At 34.5% G+C, this 21915-nt stretch overlaps 1 protein-coding gene across 7 annotated transcripts in view; it reads left to right on the top strand.

The window, feature by feature from the left end:
• The window catches only part of ZnT41F (Zinc transporter 41F), a 51192-nt gene extending 48878 nt beyond the window's left edge, over positions 1-2314 (top strand). For all 7 annotated transcript variants that reach the window (XM_073988762.1, XM_073988764.1, XM_073988768.1 and 4 more), the window contains exons 8-10: positions 1468-1637; positions 1697-1767; positions 1844-2314. In XM_073988762.1, coding sequence (XP_073844863.1) covers positions 1468-1637; positions 1697-1767; positions 1844-1953 — 351 coding nt within the window. In that variant the 3' untranslated portion in view covers positions 1954-2314. The remainder of the gene's footprint in view (positions 1-1467; positions 1638-1696; positions 1768-1843) is intronic.
• Positions 2315-21915: the final 19601 nt, after the last annotated feature.

Below are 21915 nucleotides of genomic sequence, written 5' to 3'. Positions count from 1 at the left end.
ATAGAGGCCAGAACAGAATCAATCGTCGCTTGCTTTGAATGCTTCCCCAAATGTCAAATTATAAAGCCTCTTTGCAAATCCGCCTGCGTTCTCCTTTAGGAGGCTCTGGCATTCCTTTATAATTTGACATTTGGGAAGCAAGCAAAGCAAGCGACGATTATTTCTGTTCTGGCCTAAAGGTGTTTACTTGCGAAACAACGTCTTGAAATAGCCCTAATGGGGTTTCTACACGGTATGTTTTTACATATTTGTGCATACCAACTGTCACTTTTTACAAATCTGAATTTTGTACACATGGTGTGATCCATACAGAAATTTCAATGCATCAAAGTGTTATGTGAACACATATGTATATTTGTCGAATAGAACGCGCTCTATTCTCGTCTGTACAACCAAAGGTGAACAGCTGTTTTGTTTGTACGCGATATAAATAAAGAAAACAACTGAAAACGAATGAAAAATAAAATTTTGCCGTGCAGAAGGAATTACATATGGGCGAAAAAAGTGACAGTTGCTATGCATGAATATGTAAAAAACATACCGTGTAGAAACCCCATAAAGGTTTTAGCCACATTATCCAACCGAAATAGCGGAAATTATATATAATTTGGAACAGAAGATTCTATTACACCTAGGATTTGGTGATGAAATTGGGCTATATCGGTTTACGTTTTGATATGGCCTCATAGAACCATACCTCCAGATTTTCGGTATTTTAATAAAAAGTTCGGTTGGCCGAGCTTAACGCCGTTTTTTACTTGTTTCACACGCAGTCTTTGCTTGTTTTCTCCAAAAAAGAAGAAAAATCTTCTTCCCGCTCGCATCTCTTAGGTAAGAGCGCAACACTTCTGTTGTACCACAAATTCATCGGAATGAGGAGTGCATTAATTAAATAGTTAGATAAGCTCAGTCACTTGACTGAGCTGCATATTGATTGATAGTAGCATTCCAATGTTTAACTTTCGCGTTTTGTCAGACCGAATTGTAGTTTTTATGTTCATTGGAGTTGCTCCAAGTACGTCGTTTTTACGTCTAAAAAACTACCTACCATATAACACAGCATAATCAATTTGGTGTATGTTTTTCTTTAATTTACCGCCTTGGTAATTCTGGATATGAGGTATTGTAGTCTCTGGCTAATTAGAAACGTAAACATATATCGTGGAATTTTAAATAGAGCGCGTCTATTTTACTTGCCGTGTCGGTAGATTCTACTCGGCCAAATTTGTCTAACAGAAAATTATTGGCTTTATTTTCTATTAAATGAAGGTGCCCTTTTGAGTTTTTGGAATACGGGAACGTTTTCTATGAAGAAATTGGGAAAATAGTACAATATGGCACCATATTACAGCTTCTGGAACACAACTATTATTTATGGCTCACACTCAGACAACAACAAAAAGAATCCCACAAAAATATCTGTAGTTTTCATTTCTTTTTTTAACGCAATTCAATTTATGTTTACAGCCCCAAGCAGAGATTCTCGATCCATTGTGTACTATTCTGTTTTCGGCAATTGTTATACTGACAACTGTTAATCTCTTCAAGGAGTCAATTTACATATTATTGGATTCAGTGCCTAAGGGAGTGTCATTGAATGATCTCGAAATGGATTTACTCAATATCGAAGGAGTCAAGTAAGTCACAAGTCGATTCTAAAGTTTTCTGTTCAATAAAAACCCCTAAATATTTTTAGATCTGTTCATCACCTAAACATTTGGAACCACACCTCTAATCATTGTGTTTTAATGGTTCACTTAGTCATAGGTAAGTAAAGGAAAATTATACAACACTCTCGGTTAGTTACTGCTAACATTTAAATTCTATGCAATTTCGTTCACAGATTTTCTAGCCGACAGCAATACAGTATTGGCGAAAGCTACACAATTGGCCAGCAATTCAAAGTACAAAGTTAAACACAGCACCATACAAATAGAACGTGTCACCTCATAATTGCAGATGTGTTAAACACAATAAATACAATTGGTCGGATATACATAGCTACAGAAAGAAGTGTGTATGTATAAACGACTTGTGTAACTAAGCTGATGTTTATGGGAAGTCAGATGTAATGATGATAAAACCCCATAATCATTGTATGGAGAAAATGTGCATTGAAACAATTGCTACAAATCAAATGTCGAAACCAAAGTAAATTATTTAAGAAACCTTATTGACAAGTGTCATCAAAAATGTATTATGGAACCGGACTATATAAGAGGCAATACGTTTTTATGACGTTACAACATAAATATATTTTCATCTAAGATAATACGACTGAAATGCAATCTATAAAGACAATAATATATCAAAACTTTTGTTTTTCTTAATGCAACATAAAGGTAATAATAGGCTTCAAGGTCAAGTGTAGTTACTAGAGTGGTTATAAAAAATCGATGTCGGATTTTTTATGCGACACGCCCCCTAAAGTGTTTAATTTCAGCATACGGGACAAGGTAGATTACAAATGCAATAATTCGAATTACAAAAGAAATTATTCGAATAACAAATGGAATTCTATAATTACAAATGAAATGTTACGAATTACAAATAGAATTCTCGAATTGCAATTAAAATAATTCGAATTACATCTGAAAAAGGTGTATTATGTACATTAGGGTTATAACTTTTCGACATTTTTTCTCAAAAATGATTTCCTGTTGCACGGATGAATGAACTTTTGCCTATTAATCACTATAATACCGTTTATTCGATTGAAATAAAAAATTCACGCACAAATCGATTTTAAAAAATGTTTTTTAGGAGGGTTGGCGTTTTTTTGTTTGCAAGTGAAGTTGCTCGAGTTTAGGTAGTGCCAAAGAAATTCTCGATCAGCGTGTTTCTTATTGAAAAACAAGAAACAAGGGAACTGATGAAGATCTGTGGCGAGATCTGAAACTATAGTCTTCCCTGCCTTAACCCTTGGTAAACATCTCCAATTTTTCCCACTAATAAATTAAAGTTGTTTTAATAAAATATTAAAACAACGACTATGGGATTAAGGGCCTGTTTATGTATGTCGATAAGAAAACGAATGCGGAAGAAAAACTACCAAATTTGAGTGTGTATTTCAAATTTGTTTTTTGTTTTGAAGCAAAAGCAAATGAAATAATATTTCAAAAACTAAAGTTTGGGTGTCTTTCATGCGCACACATTTTCGTTTCCAAATACATAAACAGGGGTTTTGTCTGACTATTTTGAAAAACAAAAAAAATATGTTTTTTTTGAAAAAAATTTTGAAATGAAAACAATTTTTTTTAAATTTTTTCTTTTTGCCCGAATAAATAAACTTAACCATACTAATAACTAAAATAACGTTTACTCCAATCAAATATTGAAACCACAAACCACTTTGAAAAATTTTAGATTTTTTAATTTTTTGTTAAAAAATTATATTTTGGAAAAAAGGGCTTACGACATTTTTATGATTCTCAGAATTAAAGAAACTTAGTAAGAAACAAATGGTCTGTCAGTTTGGATACCTCATGTAGCTCTAAATTTTATTTTCACTTATATATCTGCTTACAGTGACTTCAAAAATATTGCCATAATTCTGATAAATTCAAATTTTAAAATCATTTTGTAAGTAAGGTTTTTTCACCGAATCACCTTATAATTAAGATTTTGTGTAATCTTATGTAGAAACTAATCTCACTACGATACAGGGATATGAGTTTGTAAAAAAGTCGTAACCCTAATGTACATATGTCCTGATTATATTAGGAAATTTTTGGCGGCAATTGTCAGTTTGATGGAGAGAGAGATGATTATGAAATTAATGTATGCATCATGGAGTTCTTACATCATGTGTATGATTTGTGTTAAGGAAGTTTTCTATTCACTGGAACTTAATAACATCAAGTAAAAGTTACAATATATTATTTTAAATCGTCGAAAAATATTAAAACAGATGTCCAAATGTATTCGAATGCTAAAGTATTTTTATAGTTTATGTACAGGTGAATCAACAAAAGCCACATGAGCCGGCAAAACTACTTACTTTACTAAATAATGAGTAACGGTGGCACAGAGCGTGTGTGTATAAAACAGAATATTGTGAGCTGAATGCACATTGTTTTTTCAGTTCTTGATAACAAAAATAGGAAAAAGTGTTAGGATGCTTTTAAGCAACGTACGCTTCGCTACAAATCAGAAGTTGGCATGTTCAAATAAGGCTGAGGGCAAAATAAAAACGTAGTATGTGTTAAAATTGAATATAAAACACCTTACGATTGTTAAAATAATGAATAAGTAGTTGATTTATAAGTGGTTACGACTATAAAAAAAGTACTATAAAAACCGTTATTTAGTAAGTGTAGTTTTTGCTGGGTAAATACGAATGGGTCACACTTAGTGTGTCATCTTTATTTTACCTATTTCAAACCTTTATATTAGCTAGCTAATATCATTGGCATATATCAAGATATACAAATACAAACGAAGATTCAATTTACAAGTGACCGTGAATGTAATCCGGAAAGTGAGATCGTGGAAGATACAAAGCAACGGTCCTGTCCCGTTTTAACATGGCGAAGCCCAGAACTTGTCTTGGTCCCCCTTTCATCTCAAGTGGACATTGACCTCCCCGTGGTGTCACTGGGTAACTGCCTTTTACACCCGTTAAAGTTAGTGAGCTAATTTGTGCCGCGCGTCCTTCCATAAGAACAATAAAAACTTGGACAGGGCGTTGGGCTAATGTACTTGATAAGTCGGATGTACTTGATAAGTATAAAGCTGATTTTGTCGTCTTACAGGAAGTGTGATGGAATCCGGCAGACGTAAAGACCACAAACGCTTACGCATTGTATTATAGTTGCTATGAAACGAAATATGACCTAGCTCATGGATTTATACTAAATCGGAGTGTCCAGACTCATTCCGCCCATGCGCCCGACCGAAGAGAAAGATGAACAGACCAAGAATATATTCTACGAGCACCTCGAGAGAGTGAACGACCGCTGCCCTGGCCATGGCATTAAGATTGTTCTAAGATATTCAAATGCTAAAAATGGGAGAATAAATATATTTGTTCCCACGGTCGGCAAGTTTAGTCTTCATGAAGTAACATCCGACAATGGAATGAGGCTGATCGATTTTGGAGATGCAAAAAAACATAGTAGTTAGTAGCACCAGGTCCCGACACCTCGACATACACAAGACCACGTGGATGTCCCCAGATGGAAAAACCAGAAACCACATCGATCATGTTGTGATAGACGGAAGACACTTTTCCAGGGTGCTAGATGTCCAATCGATTCGAGGGTCATTCCCCAGTTATGTTATTAAGGAAAGACACTCTCAGAGATGCTAATTAGAGTTGGGTAATCTAGTTCCTAGTTCCTTGTACTAGTTCCAAAACGTATGAGTAACATCATGGAATATAACGGGTGCTGTTAAGTATACGCAGTTTGTTCAAAGAAAAAATGTGGGTCATTGGAACTGTAGTAAACTAGATAGTTCCATATAGTTCCTTTGGCACAACTCTAATGCTAATGCATAAAATATTTAAGCACCACTGCACTTTAGACAACAGCAACAGAACACTCCAACAAGTGGGAACGCCAAGTCCTACAACCGAAATGCTTTGCTAGAGTATGTATCTACAAATGTACCACTTTTAAATCTCCAAAAGTTACGTGTACATATATAACACAAATAATAACCAAATATGAACAATGCTTCAGGAGGTTTTAGATCTCATTCATGTATAACAGCTACATTATTACAAAGTGGAAGGTGCCAGTGAGAGTTCATTTAAATGAAGAGCACATGTGCAACATTAAAAACCAGCTCTAAATAGTCACAATTTTAAAAACATGTAAAATTGTGATCATGGACAAATGTGCGGTGGACATATAATTTCCCTACAAGCTATAGATCGGTCCTTGAAGGATTTAAAAAACAATTCACTTTTAGATTTCAGCAAACACTTCCACTTATCCCACGTTCAATTCCTTCAGATGGAACAACTTTATTTACATTATACCTGTCACAAGTCCTCAGTTCTTCGGCGGTATGCTAAAAATTGAACTTGTTATACCCTCCACTAAGAACTGTATTGACATTTGGGAGGTACCGTTCCATGGGGGCTATACCAAAACGTTGATCTATACCGTTATTAGACTCAAAGAAGACTAAATACCAAATTTCAGTAAATCCTTCAAAATACCGAAAATCAAGAGGTACGCTCCTATGGTGGATATAGGAGCCCTGTACTGATAATTCTTTTCTCAAAAATTGTATAACCCCATGGAAAACTAAATAACAAATTTGAGTCTTTCGGCGGGATATTTATGTCACAACCTTCAGATTCACGAAAATCGTGAGGTACCGTTCTATTGGGGCTATATCGAAGCGTGAACCTATACCGACGAATTTCAATCAGAAAGGCTTTTACCTCCAACAAAGACTAAATACCAAATTTCAGCCATTTCGGTGGTTTGCTGTGGCCACAACCTTCAAAATACCGAAAATCGGGAGGTACCATTCTATGGGGGCAATATGAAGGCGTGGACCTATATCCACAAATTTCTGGGGAAAGTTTTATACCCCAACGAAGACTTATACCCTAGACAGACGGCAGCGTTAATTTGCATTAACTGCCTTAATTCAAATTAATTCGTGCATTATCCACATTCTTAATGCGCAAAATCAAAGGAAATTTAAATTGAATTTAGGTATTTCAATATGACAATGCTGTAAAAGAGAGCACATATTCATGTAGGAGAGAGAGCATATTCATGCTCTAAGACACAATTTGCATTGAAAATCAATTGTCTTTTGTCAAATTTCCATTTTTAATAAAATAAAAAAGGAAACAAATCAGAAATTTTCGCGTTTCTTTCAAATAAGTAGTGGTCTTTCTCGAATAGAATAACAGCTAATCGTCTATCAAATCTATCTTCTATCAAATCTATTTTCAAAATTTTTATTTTCACAATCATTTCATTACCCACCATACCAATTCTATCGAAAATAATATCTTCTTCAAATGTTCATTTAGAGTTTTGCGACATTTTTTAATATTAAAAAGACTAAAAAATATCGCGAATAAATTAAATTTATTTTTGCATTATCGTGGTGAAAAAGTCAATGCTCGAAAGTATATTTATTTCGCATATTTTGGCGAACTTTTGTAAAACTTTATGAAATGGTCTGCTGGGTATAAACAAACAACACAAACAGCTGTTTCATAAATGCAGAAACTATCGTCTGTCAGGGTAAAAAGTTAATTCAAATTAAGGGATTTTTAATGCAAATTAACTCTGCCGTCTGTCTAGGGTATTAGTACCAAATTTCAGTCATTGCGGTGTGATCATAAGGGTAAATGAGAACCGCCTTTTCATTCATAAATATTTTATTCACACTCTTTAGTACAAAAATAAAAAAAAAAACGAAATATTACGAAGATAACGGTATAAAAGTGTTACAGCTGCTAAATTAGAGAACCAACGAGTATGCGTTCACTTTGTATGCTGTAATAGTACAGTTAGCTTTTTGAAATCTTTTGCAGTTTTCTCCCATTTTTAATCAATATTAGGTGTGTCTTTTTACGTGATAATTAGTAATAATTATTACTAATGTTGCAGATTTTGACAGTTGTATAAAGGAAAAGTTGCTGAAAAAAATGTTTCGGCAACATTTTGTAAGTAAAACGACACGCCTATTGTCACAACGGATCGTTCTGTGAGGTCGTTTGCACATTTAACTTAAAAGAGTAAATAATTACAAGATTGCAAAACAAGGGCAACGAATGGAAAATTATGGAAAAGCTATCGAAAGTCTATAAAATTCACATCACTGGCAAATTATAGAAGAAGCTGAAGACGTCTACTCCTGAAGCAACTAAAGAAAAAAGGCTTCAATCGATTTACAATCATTTAACGGACCTAGCACATTTTTTAATCCAGTCAACATTGAAATTTTACCAGCAAATGACAAAATTCCCAAAGTTATACGTGCCGGACTGATCCAGACCTCCTCAAGCATGCCCATAGCGCAGTGTTCAGCATTCGGTTGCATTATATCCGGAAGCTGCCAATTCTAAGGGGGCGGCATGTTGAACGACTTAGTTACTAAGATCAAAATTAATTAATCCCTACACCACCGACGTAGCCAGGGGGGGCCCGGGGGGGCCGGGCCCCCCCGAAATGATTTTCGTTCCCATAGGATATTGGCTTATGTTACACAAATTTTTTTTTTAATTTTTGAGTAAAATGTTAAACTGTTTTAAATTTTTCAAGAAATATGTAAAGTATTTAAAACAAATTTTACAGAGAATTATTTAACTACATTGGTATTCATTATTGTCCAACATATTGGAAAGTATAAAAATAAGGAACACGTTAGGCTTTTTTGAGCAATTTTGTTACTGTTACTGAGTTCAGAACTAGACGTTTATTTGTATTTGTTGAACGTTTGCAGCATATTAGTCCAATACTTTGGATTTAAAAACAACATCTGGAAAAAAAATCTTCCGATCTTTTGCTTTTGCAATTTTTGAAAAGAGCAATAAAAGATAAAATTTTTTTCTGTCGAATTTTTATGTTTTGTTCGACCTTTTGAATTATAATAAAATCAAGATTATTGAGCTTGAGGTCAATGTTTATATTTTACTAGCTGAACCCCGTGCGCTTCGCTACCCCGAATAAGGTAAAATATATTTTGACAAATTTATTTGTAGGCCAATTTTCGTCACTGTGTTTGGTTTATCAAATACATGAAATCGGAAGAAAATATATATGGGAGCTATATCCATATCTGAACCGATTTCAATATAATTTAAAAAAATTATTTTTAGACCCAATTCCGTCGCACATTCCAAATTTCATTGAAATTGGACATACATAGCGTGTTTAATGCATAAAATCGGCGGAAAATATATGATTTGGCAAATTTATTTCAAGACCAAATTCCTGCACACATACAAAATTTGGAGACATTATCTGTTACCATTCTATAGATATTTGCATAAAAAATCTAAATTTGTTGGAGGTAACTCCGATTCTGATGCTATATCTCCAGATCAACGCGGAATTTAAAAAATTTGTATAGCCTATGTTACCTTCAGGCCATGTAGTGATATACTCTGAAAATTTCAGGAAGATCGGTTCAGCAGTTTTTGAGTCCATAAACTTCAAACAAACATTTTTCTACTTTATATATATACTAGCTGAACCCGGTGCGCTTTGCTACCCCTTTAGATTGATATGCATTTGAAATTTTACGGATTTTTTGAAATCAGAAAGAAATCAAAATCAAAAATTTAAAGTAAAGTATTTATTGTAATGCTTTAGGATATACAATGTTTTTTGTTTTTCCTTCAGGAGCGTAAACAAACAAATCGGCCGGTCTACCAACACGTGAACATGCAACGTAGAGCTGACCATGAGAAAAGCAAGAACATGCTAAATTTAGGCCGCATAAACGAAGAGTCTGTCCTTGGGATTTATTTATAGTCATTGCAAATGCCAAACATACAGGAAACTGCAATCTTTTAAAATTGAAGGGCGTTTCTGTTGCTATTAGAGGGATTCGAGGTAGAAGTACATCTGAACCTATATACTTCCCAGTAATAATCGTTGCCTCAATTAAATAGTTATGTAGTTTTTAACCTTGGACCATTGCAAAGGCGAGGTGGGTCTATGTTTCTTAATAAAATAATAGGAACACCAACTTTTAGCACTAAATTATGTGGTGGAGAGCCTGAAGATCCAACGAACTTAGGAATTCAACTGGATAGTTAACCGCGTCGTCTTCAGTTGCCACAGTATCAATGGATTTGTACGTTCGTGCATTTCCTGAAATTCTATTGATTGAAATTCTTTCAATATAATTTACCAATTTGTTTTGTAGACCAATTCCCGCCACATATTCCAAATTTCATTGAAATTGGGCTTACATAGCGTGTTTGGTGCATCAAATACATGAAATCGGCCGAAAATATATATGGGAGCTATATGTAAATCTGAACCGATTTCAATATAATTTGACAAATTTTTTTGTAGATCAATTTCCGCCACATATTTAAAATTTCATTGAAATTGGACAAACATAAGGTGTTTATTGCATAAAATACATAAAATCGGCCAAAAATATATATTGGAGGTATATCCAAATCTGATCCGATTTCAATATAATTTGGCAAACTAATTTCTAGGATCAATTCCGTCAAAGATTTCAAATTTCGTCAAAATTGAACATACATGGCGTGTTTGGTGTAGAAAATACATGAAATCTGCCGAAAATATATATGAGAGCTATATCCCAATCTGAACCGATTTCAAAATAGTTTGGAACATTTATTTCTGCAATAAATTCCGTCACACATTCCAAATTTCATTGGAATTGGGCATACAAAACCTGTTTTATGCATCAAATGTATTAAATCGGCCGAAAATATATATCCAAATCTGAGCCGATTTCAAATTACTTTGGCAAATTTATTTTTAGACCAAATTCCGTCACACGTACCAAATTTGAAGACTGTATCGATAATCGTTCGTTAGATATCAGCATACAAAGTCTACAGTTTCTGGAGGTACTTCCGATCCTGAGGCTATATCTCCAGATCGGGCGGAATTTTTAAGATTTATATAGCCTGTGACACTTTCAGGCCATGTGGTAATATATTCTGAAAGTTTCAGGAAGATCGGTTCAGCGGTTTTTGAGTCCATAAACTTCAAACAAACAAACGTACAAACATTTTCCTCCGTTATAGATATACTCGTAGATACCGCACAAATTTCATTGAAATAAATATGGGAGCTATAGCCAAATCAACACCGATTTCAATACTTATTTCTACTCCAAATTTAGTTACACATTGGACAACCATAGCGTGTTTGGGGCATCAAATACATGAAATCGGCCGAAAATATATATAGGAGCTATATCCAAATCTGAACCGAATTCAATATAATTTTGCATACTCATTTCTAAAACAAATTTAGTTACACATTTCAAATTTCATTGAAATTGGACATACATAGTGGGTTGGGTGCATCAAATACATGAAATCGGCTGAAAATATATAAGGAGCTATATCCAAATCTGAACCGATTTCAATATAATTCGGCATACTCATTTCTACAACAAATTTAGTCACACATTCCAAATTTCATTGAAATTGGACATACATAGTGGGTTGGGTGCATCAAATACATGAAATCGGCCGAAAATATATATAGGAGCTACATACAAATCTGAACCGATTTCAACATAATTTGGCATGCTCATTTCTGCAAAAAATTTAGCCACACATTCCAAATTTCATTGAAATTGGACATACATAGTGGGTTGGGTGCATCTAATACATGAAATCGGCCGAAAATATATATAGGAGCTATATCCAAATCTGAACCGATTTCAATATACTTCGGCATACTCATTTCTACAACAAATTTAGTCACACATTCCTAATTTCATTGAAATTGGACATACATAGTGGGTTGGGTGCATCAAATACATGAAATCGGCCGAAAATATATATAGGAGCTATATCCAAATCTGAACCGGTTTCAACATAATTTGGCATGCTCATTTCTGCAAAAAATTTAGCCACACATTTCAAATTTCATTGAAATTGGACATACATAGTGGGTTGGGTGCATCAAATACATGAAATCGGCCGAAAATATATATAGGAGCCATATCCAAATCTGAACCTATTTCAATATAATTCGGCATACTCATTTCTACCACTAATTTAGTCACACATTCCAAATTTCATTGAAATTGGACATACATAGTGGGTTGGGTGCATCAAATACATGAAATCGGCCGAAAATATATATAGGAGCTATATCCAAATCTGAACCGATTTCAACATTATTTGGCATACTCATTTCTGCAACAAATTTAGTCACACATTCCAAATTTCATGGAAATCGGACATATATAGCGTGTTTGGTACATCAAATACTTGAAATCGGACGAAAATATATATGGGAGCTATATCCAAATCTGGACCGATTTCGATATATTTTGGCACATTTATTTTTAGGCTAAAATCCATTACACATTTCAAATTTGGTCTGTATCTGTAACCGTTCTATAGATATTTGCATACTAAGTTTAAATTTTTTGGAGGTACCTCCGATTCTGATGCTATATCTCCGGATCAGAGCGGAATTTCGAAACTTTTTATAGCCTATGTTACTTTCAGGCGATGTAGTAATATACCCTGAAAATTTCAGCAAGATCGGTTCAGCGGTTTTTGAGTCTATAAATTTCAAACAAACAAACAAACAAACATACAAACATTTTTCTATTTTATATATATAGATTGATTTATTACATATTATTTCCAATATTTCAAAATTACAATGAATTTCATCTTCAGAGATTTTTCTGTCGATTACTCTTTGAATAAGACCAGAAGAAAATGACATAGAAACCCACAGCAAGTATTTTGGGAAGTACTTTCAATGGATGCACATTTCTAGAAATGTTAATTTTTCCTCCTTCGGTAAAGGACCTTGTGACGACAAACGAAAGCTAAAAACTGATCGGAAACAGGTTCTTCTTCGTTAAAATCTTAACAAGTACCACTCGACTTTGCGGACAGGAATATACCCTGAGCCTGTGTGAATTGAAACGTTCATCTATAGACAGATCGAATAGCGGCTACACAGCCAAAATCCTAAAACCCAAAAGCTATGCATTAGGAAATTTTCAGAAATTTGTAGCCATTTTCGGACGTATGAACTTGCAAACAAAATATGGATTTGTATCATTGATCACAAGTGTTGCGGAGGAGGTATGGAGAAATGGACCGGACCGAAATAGTTCAGTTTGGAAGTAGATCTTATTTTGGGAGTCATTCCTTTCAAAAGATATTGCGCCCACCAGTCATTTCAGTTCGCCACAGTATAATTTTCACCTTTTGACTCTTATGCCAGGAAATATGGACTTGCCCACCAAAAACAAAATACCGCTCTAAACACAAGGAATACCTTCAGTAAAAATGTCTAAAGATCCTCAAGTAGACCTAAAACTGCACTAAAACAACCATTTTCGAGCAAAAACTAATTTTGAAAAAAATATTACTAAATCCAAAGTTTGGACCAAATCTGTTGCTCCGTTCAAGAAACATCGCGCATACAATTTTAGCTAAAATTCTTGAAATTTGGGGAGGAAATACCAGAAGAAATAGACCGAAAAGCACCATCGCTGAAATATTGCGATAAACAAAGTTTGGACCAACGCAGTATCCGGTTCGAAAGTTGTCGTCGCACTAGCCACTACACATGATTGCCTTAGGAGTTCTTTACAGCTTTCGTGCCATTTTCTCTGGAAGTATAGACTTGCCTCTGAAAAACTTGGACGGTAGTAATAGGAGCTCGATAACACTTGTTGCAAAAAAAGCAAAGCGTTTCCAGAGAGTTTTTTTTCCTTTATTAATTTATTACTTTCATATTTTTACTTATAACTAAATTATTAGCATAAAGGAAGTGAAGCCATTGAGATCTTAAGCTTACACAGCTTATCCAGAGAGGTCTTAAACTGCACTTGGCTGAACATTTTTGAAATACTCTGCGGAAGTATGCCGAAAGAGTAGATCGGTATGGCCCATCTTCGAAGTTGATCAAAATATCACGAAGGCCAAATTTTGGACCGAATCGGTAGATGTGTTTGAGAATTATAGTGCTCTCCAGGCGGCTACCCAGACGATCGGACATAGCTAAGTCAACTCCAAGTTTTCTGAAACAGATTTCTTCCAAACACACTCTGGACAGGATTCCAGAGTTTCCCTTGTTTCTGATAAATCTATGAGAAGATCCAGAATTTCTATAAGTGAAGACCGACGATTGGACGCCAAAATTAGTCTATTGACAGATGCACGATTTGGCGACAGAATTTGCTAGAATTTCTTGATGGATAGACTAACTATTGCTCAGCATTAGTTCCCGGCCTTCAGAAATTCTTTGTGATAAGTAGACATCGGATGTTGCAAATTTTGGAAAATTATAATGTTAAAATATTTGAAAATTAAATGATATTTTAAGGGTTTCCATTGTATTCGCTTTCTTTTGGTCTTAACGAAGTGATATAACTGAATTTCATAACATTCACTGTAGTTGTGAATTATTTGATAAATGATACGCCCAAAAAATACGGGATTATTAATATTTTCATTGTTTTGACAATATATTAACTGTCACATATTGTCAAAAAAGTTCTAAAAAGATAATATTGACCAAGAAGTCTTACGTTATTTGAAATAAGAAAAGGAATGAAAATTATTTCATCAGTAGAATAAGTCTAAAATAAGGTTTACATCTTTGCTAAATAAGACATGTTCGCTAACATGAACTTTCAAAATTTTGGTCAGGTGGGCCCCCCCCGAAATGAAATCCTGGCTACGTCTCTGCCCTACACCACTACGTGGGGAGGGTATTATAAGTTGGTTTTGGCCAAAAAGTTTGTAACGCATCGAAATAATGGTCGTAGACCCATACTTATATATACCAAAATGAATGTCTCGACGAGCTGAGTCGTTCTATGTGTGTCCGTCCGTCAGTCCGTCCGTCTGTCCATCTAAACATTGTAATCACGCTACAGGTCGCAATTTTGATCGGATCGTCACGAAATTTTGGATGTTGATGGGGGTCCCGGAGGGGAAGAAGGCTATTGATTTTGGTGATGGTCGAATAATATTTAGGGGTCGGAATGCGCAAAAAACTTATGTGGATAAAAAGACAAGGTTTTTTTCCAAAGCGAATATCTCAGCTTCTATATGGGGTATACTAAAAGCAAAACCTGACAATGAAAGTAGAAAATATCACCTTTCTAATGATGTAAAGTAGGTTCTCGTAGGTGATCAAACAACGAAGATATCGCAATAGTAGCAAATAAAACCCAAATTTTCATTTTTGCAATTTTAATTATAATTACACAGCTTTGGTTGGAAACTTTCCAAAAACAAAGCCTGACTATGAAAGTAGAAGATCCCATCTTTACAATTATGCAAACTAGGTCGGCGTAGGTAACCAAATAACGGAGATATCGCAATACTCGTTAATACATCCAATTTTTGTATTTTTTTGGAAATCACGCAACAGGTCGCAATTTTGATCGGATCGTCACGAAAATTTTAGGGTTAATGGGGTCTCACAGATGAAGAAGCCTATTGATTTTGTTGATGGTCGGATGATATTTAGGGGTCGTAATGAGCAAAAAATTTATTTGGAGAAAAATCTAACATTTTATTCCAAAGCAAATATCTCAGAGTCTATAAGGGGTATACAAAAATCAAAACCTGGCAATGAAAATTTTCCATTTTCACCTTTATAACGATGTAACGTAGGTTGTCGTAGGTGGTCAAACAACGAAGATATCGCATTAGTCGTTAATAGAACCCAACTTTTCATTTTTGCGATTTTAATAATAATGACGGATATCACACCTTTGGTTGATGACCTTCTAAAAGCAAAGAAAGTAGAAAATCGTATCTTTAAAATTATGCAAAGTAGGTTGGCGTAGGTGGTCAAATAATAGAGATATCGCAATAGTCGGCAATGCATCCCTTTTTTCCACTTTTTCTGATATCACACTACAAGTCGGAATTTTGATCGAATCATCACGAAATTTTCTCACAGAGATAGAAGCCTATTGATGTTGGTGATGTCGATAGTAGTCAAATATAAAATTAAATATTAATTATTTTGGCTCAGTTCGCCTTATGTCATTTGGTATAAAAACATATAGGTGAAAACTTTCGTATCTCCCTAAAATAAATGTTTTCGAGTGAAAAGATTATGCACAGAGGTAGTGGTGTAGGGTATCACATAGTCGGCTCCGTACCGACTATAGCCTTTTCTCACTTGTTTATAATCTGAAGTAAATTTAATATCATATCAACTGACACTAACGCCAGAATATGGCAAACTTATATGCGTGGCATTTTTCACTCAATGCATGAAAGGTCACCATTCCTTGTTTAAATACCATTTGTTTCTTCTGTCTAAAATGAAGAAAATGTCTAAAGCTAGCCATTTTTAATACTACTTGCATTAAAACTGTCGAACGATCAATAAGTCAATAAAGTCTTTGTTGCTCAACCGCATAGAATCCTTTTCATCACCAATCCTACTGCCTTTTATTTTTCCGAAAAAGAATTACTTTCGAATGGGTTGCCACCGCAAATATTCGAAAAGCTACAGTCCACTTACTCGGCCTACTCCCGAGCTTGTACAATTATACACTGTGGCCAAATTCAATATTTTGTGCCAAATATGCCAAAAAATCCAAAATCCCCAAAATTTTTACATGAAGAGATAGAAAAGCTAGCTAAGAGAGAAAAACAAAAATTTCGTTGGTTGTACCGTTATATTTGAAGTAACGGTACCTATAACATGACCTTATTTTCTTTAAAACAAAAACTCAAAATCACAAGGAACTTCGTCGATTTTGTGTGGATCATATTATCACGAGTTATTGGAATTTTTTAATGGTTCTTTGCTACCCGATATTATGAAGCCTTCTAATAATACACACAGTTCCAATGGTACACACATTTAGAGGAGCTCTCGAACTATCAATTTCTCAATAAATTAGCTGCGACCATGTGCGACGCACAGTGTTGCCGCAGTGGACAATAATCGAAAAATGTGATGTTAATTTTATCCCTCTCATCCCCGATGTTGCGTATATGCAACATTGTCTTTATGAGCGTCTAAGTACCGCTATTTCACATATTCTGCTTTGAATCTTTCTCAAAAGTATACACAGGAGGCTGTTTAACCTTTTTTTTTTTTTGGTGATGTGTATAGTTTTTACATACAAAATTTTAAAACCTTTATTTAGGTATTTACCTAATGATGAAATTAAATTGGGCGGTGTTGTTGTTTAGGGGCTATACCAAAGCAATTGGCAGAGAAGTATTTTGATCACTATGAACCCTTAATGCTAAATTGCACCCAATGTGTAGAGCAAATGTACATAAAAACAAAAATTTTGAATGGGAGGTACCCGAAGAACAGGATTGATATGGACTATATCCGACTTGATACATGACTGGATGAAATAATACGATGTGCAAATTTTGGACCAAATCGATTGCTCCCATCGAGAGTTATCGTCCACGCCATTTTTCAGAATATATTCCGAAACAAGCGAAATATACACCTAATGACATTTGATGCACATTCTCTTGTGGTTCGAGCATAGTAATTTTTTAACAGAAACATATAGCAAACCTAGATAATGTTAATATATGTATGTCTCTGTTTACCTGTTTAACCCATATCGTACTTGGTGTTCGATTTTTTGAACAGTAAACTAATTTGAAACAAGTATGTATTTTATGTCTTATCTGTCAACAAATAAAAAAATTCTTCCCTTGTAAACTCCCCCTCCTCCTAGATGGTAGTGGTACATTTTTGAAACCTATATTTTTGGATACTTTTTAAATTAATTTAAAAAATTAAAAAAAGATGAAATTTAAAAATTAATCACTGTGAATTATAGCCAATTTATGGAACCGTTCCACAAAATATAAAGAAGATGATTTAGATGCTCAAGCACGACTTTACATATGTGCAAAGTTGACTGATCGAAATTTCGAACACTGGTACTTATCATAAATGTCAGTGGCTATATCACAACGTGGAAATGTACTGACAAATTAGGGGGAACATTATTAAAGCCCCATAGAAGACTAAATACTAAATTTCAGCCATTTCTGTAGGAGAGTACGGCTAAAATCCTGAAAACTCCTAAAATCGCTATAGGCTATATAAAACATTGATCAGTGCTGACAAATTTCTGAAGGGATGTTAAGTAGCTCCAAAAGAGACTAAATAAGTATTAAATTACAACCATTTCTTTAGAATAATGCAGCAAACTCCCTGAAAACCCTCGAAAATCGGGCGGTACCGTGGGTAATAAAAAACGTGGACCAGTGCTGACACATTTCCGGGGAAATGTTTTGTAGGCCCACAGAAGACTCAATACCACTCTTTAATCATTTTTTGTTCAAAAATGATAAAATAAATCAATAAAACAGTATATAAATCAATTTTTTTAATTCTACACAATTTCGAACACCAATTTCCATTTTACTATGGTAAAATTGATCATCCACAAAAATTGAGATAGGACACTGAAGTTTTGGAAAGATGGAATTAGCTATTATTTGGCATTTAGGGTGTTCAAATCTGCACCAAAAATTATGGACATAGGTATAGACCCCATATAACGGTACCGCCCGATTTCAGTTATTTTCAAAATTTTATCTACAAATATATTTGCTTTAATTTTGTTATTAAATTGGCTGAAATTTGGCATTCCAAGTTCAAGGTGGTCAAAAAATTTATCCACAGAAAAGACAAAATCATCCTCAAAATTGCGAACATAGGTCCACGTTTTGGTATGGCATTTTTATGCCCTGAGCCTTTAGGCTAACGAGGTTATATACACATTCTTACGATCAAAATGTGTCTTGTCGACATAAATATTTTATACCCCAATTGGGGCGCTCAGCACCAAAACGGCCTATCCCACATGCAAAAAAAAAATCAAACAGACTGTAAAGATTTAACTGAAACCTTTTGAAACAAATTCTAAAAAATGCCATATTGCATTATGCATTGAAGGAAGTATTACCTAGTGTTAATCAATGCAATATGGTATTGTTTTAATAGTTATTTCAAAAGGTTCTGGTTAGATCTTTATAGTGTATTCGATTTTTGTGGACATGTGGGTTAGGCCGTTCTGTCGCTGAGCGCCTCAATTATGTTTGGACGAAATCTGTTTCAGACAATTTGGAGTCGTTTTAGATATCTCCTTCCGCCTGGCTGACTGGACTCGCAATAACTCTCGAACGGATCAACCGCTTTGTAATATTTTATCCAAACTTAGTTTAAGTTCGAAGATGAGCCATATCGGTCCAACTCTTCATAAACATTCGAAACTTTTCGCTAAAATGGCTCGCACGGCAACTCTGGTCCATACTTCGCACATCATAATATTTCTACGACACATAGATCGCCCAAACATACTATACTATCTATGCTTATTTAAATAAAACCGTTCTCAATGATTAAACAAAAATATCTATTTAACACAGTTTGACATCACAAATAATTAAAAGGTGGACCGATATGGCCCTCTTCGATTTTAATTTCGACCGATATGGTACTCGCCGATTTTAATTTCGACAGACTGACTGACATGACGATATCGACTCAGAATAGGGTTGCAAATAAGTATTTCAATGCGTCACAAATGGAAAACCCAACTTTATATACCCTCCATACTATGGTGGTGGGTATAAAAATTACATATCTCATCTATTTTTCAACCGAATTCATTGATTTTTCCAATTTTCGAAATCTTACTTGCAAAGATATTAGTCACGCATTTGCCGTTATAAAATAAAAAAATAGTACATCAGAACATCTGCAATTTTTTTTCAATTTTTGTATAACAGTATAATTTTTCAAAACCTTTTTGAAAGATCTAGGGGGGGGGGGAGCAGCTGCAGTCCAGTGGACTTTTTGCTCAGTTCAATTCCAGGAATCAGAAACGCGAAGGGCTCATGAAGGTTTTCAAATCGCCCCGGCGTAGTATCCATACTTGTCTGTTGTCGATTCAATAAATATATGTAAGTTGGCCCACTCCAAAAGCTGCCATACACCCCAAACCATAACACCACCGTGTTTAACCGTGCCAAACTAGATTTTGTTTTTCAAGCGCTGTTCCAGCTTTTCTCCAAACTATTTGACGTCCTCTTGTTGCAAAGATACAGAACACGCTTTCGTCCGAAAATATTACTTGTTTATGTATTCAAGGCCAAATTCACTTCTGCCTGTTCACTAGTGATATGTATGGCATTCGCTGTGCGAAATTGGAATTCAAATTGAAATTGAATTCAGTTTAAAAGTACATACAGTTGCGCGAGATAAAAGCTACGTAAATAAGGAATCCGCTATCATAATCGGAAAGTTTAAAGTAACTAATTTTTCAATTCCTTTGATTCCTATGAATTAAACAGGTTTACGGTTTAATTTCAAAAGTGTTCAATTCCCTGACATTTGCCATGACAATCACTACACGTTTGTGGTTTAAGCTAAGAATGTCTTTGCTTTTCTTTCGGACATTTATATGCTGTAATTTCATCCTACTTACATACACATATATTTGCTCTCGAAAAAATATAGATTTTGTATATCAAAAAACACTAGAATATTTCTATTTTTTTTTCTTCTTATTTTATATTGTGTAAATATTACACCGTGCTACAATTTTCAAAAAATTGCTTAACACATGAACCGGGCTATATACGTCTGAATCTATAGGAAAAATTGAGTAAAAACTTAAGATTTTTCGCTTTCTCATCGTGTTGACCTTTTGAAGGACATATTTTTTTTAAAAAAATGTTTTAAATACTTTTACTCATCGAACGATGCTGCTGTTGGTGTCATATTAAACAGGACAATATTGGCTCTATATAATAATTTTCTTTTAGTGCATTCAAGGATAACAAGGACATCAAAAATTAAAAACTAAAAATCCTTCAAAAAACATCCAGCTTTTGTTTCAAAAAATTATATGTTAATATCCTTTATGTAGTGCAAGACTTCCCGAAATTTCAATATCCTAGCTTTGTAAGTTATTTTTATTAAATATTTACATTTAAAAAAATACGAACAAACCATATTCTGACACCGCAGCATGATAGAAGACCATAAATAAGAAGACACGTGTCCCGACGTTTTTAACCATCACTTCCACTTTCGCGGTTATTGGCCCCCAAAAGGTTTGAGGCCATTGTTGTCACAAGGGATCATTTTGCCAGGCTCATATTTCCTACACCGCTAAGTATTTTAATTTGTTCTCGGAGGAAAAGTTGTAGCTCCAGTCTTAAAGAAATAATTCTGAACACATAAAATCCACCCAACCACATCTTTAAGGTCAAAATCGTCAAGGTCAAATTTCCTTTTCTTTCTAGAGGTTGGTCTACAGTTATCAAACTGATCAAAATTGAAGCAAACAACCAACTACAAAAATGTTCCCTAGATCTCAATAAAAATGTTTCTAGAACATACGAACTCTGTAGAAACGGTTCATACAGGTCGAAATATCAAAACAATTTCATTTTTTATCCTTTTTCCTCCGGTTATAAACCGCTAAAAATTGAAGAAAACAATCAACAACAATAACGTAGCAAGGATATCAGTCAACAACTTTCTGGAATATACGAACTGTCTATGAACGGTCCTTATCTGTAAACCAAACCATAGAAAAAATGGAATTTGACCTTGACGATTATGACTAGAGATGGTATTTACCCGGTAAGTACCCACACGGTGTGTAAACACCGGATAAATACCCATTTGTGTGTATTTATTTGGGTATTTACTATATTGAATCGCCAGTACAACATCTTACACCCAATACGTGGTTTTAGGTTGTGAAATCGTTTCAATATAGATAGTTTTATAATTCTTTAAAAAAGTGCGTAAATTCTTGGGTAAATACCCGAGTACCTACGCAAATGTTGGGTAAAAACTCTTTAACTGACAAAATTTGGCTCAAATCTTTCTTATGTCAACTGAACTTCTGGTCTACACATATTGATTTTACAAACAAGGCAGTGGCGTGTTGCCCAATATTTATAGATGGTACACAAGTCCCCTATGCAAATCCAGCTAAGTATCTTGGTATGACATTGGATGCAAAATTACGCTGGAGCGAGCTCGTGAACTACAACTTAAGTGGAAGTGATTGAACTGGTTGATTGAAAGAAAATCCAAGCTCTGAATAGAAAATAAGATCATGATATATAATCAAACTTTAAAAACCGTATGGACTTATGGTGCACAACTGTGGGGGTGCACAAGCAAGAATAATATAAATATAATACAACGCTTTCAAAACAAAGTTCTTAGGTGTATATTAAATGCACCC

The sequence above is a fragment of the Musca autumnalis genome, unplaced genomic scaffold (assembly GCF_047663935.1).
Source record: "Musca autumnalis isolate F117 unplaced genomic scaffold, ASM4766393v1 scaffold_5, whole genome shotgun sequence".
NCBI lineage: Eukaryota > Metazoa > Arthropoda > Insecta > Diptera > Muscidae > Musca > Musca autumnalis.
This window is presented reverse-complemented; position numbering and strand designations above follow the sequence as displayed.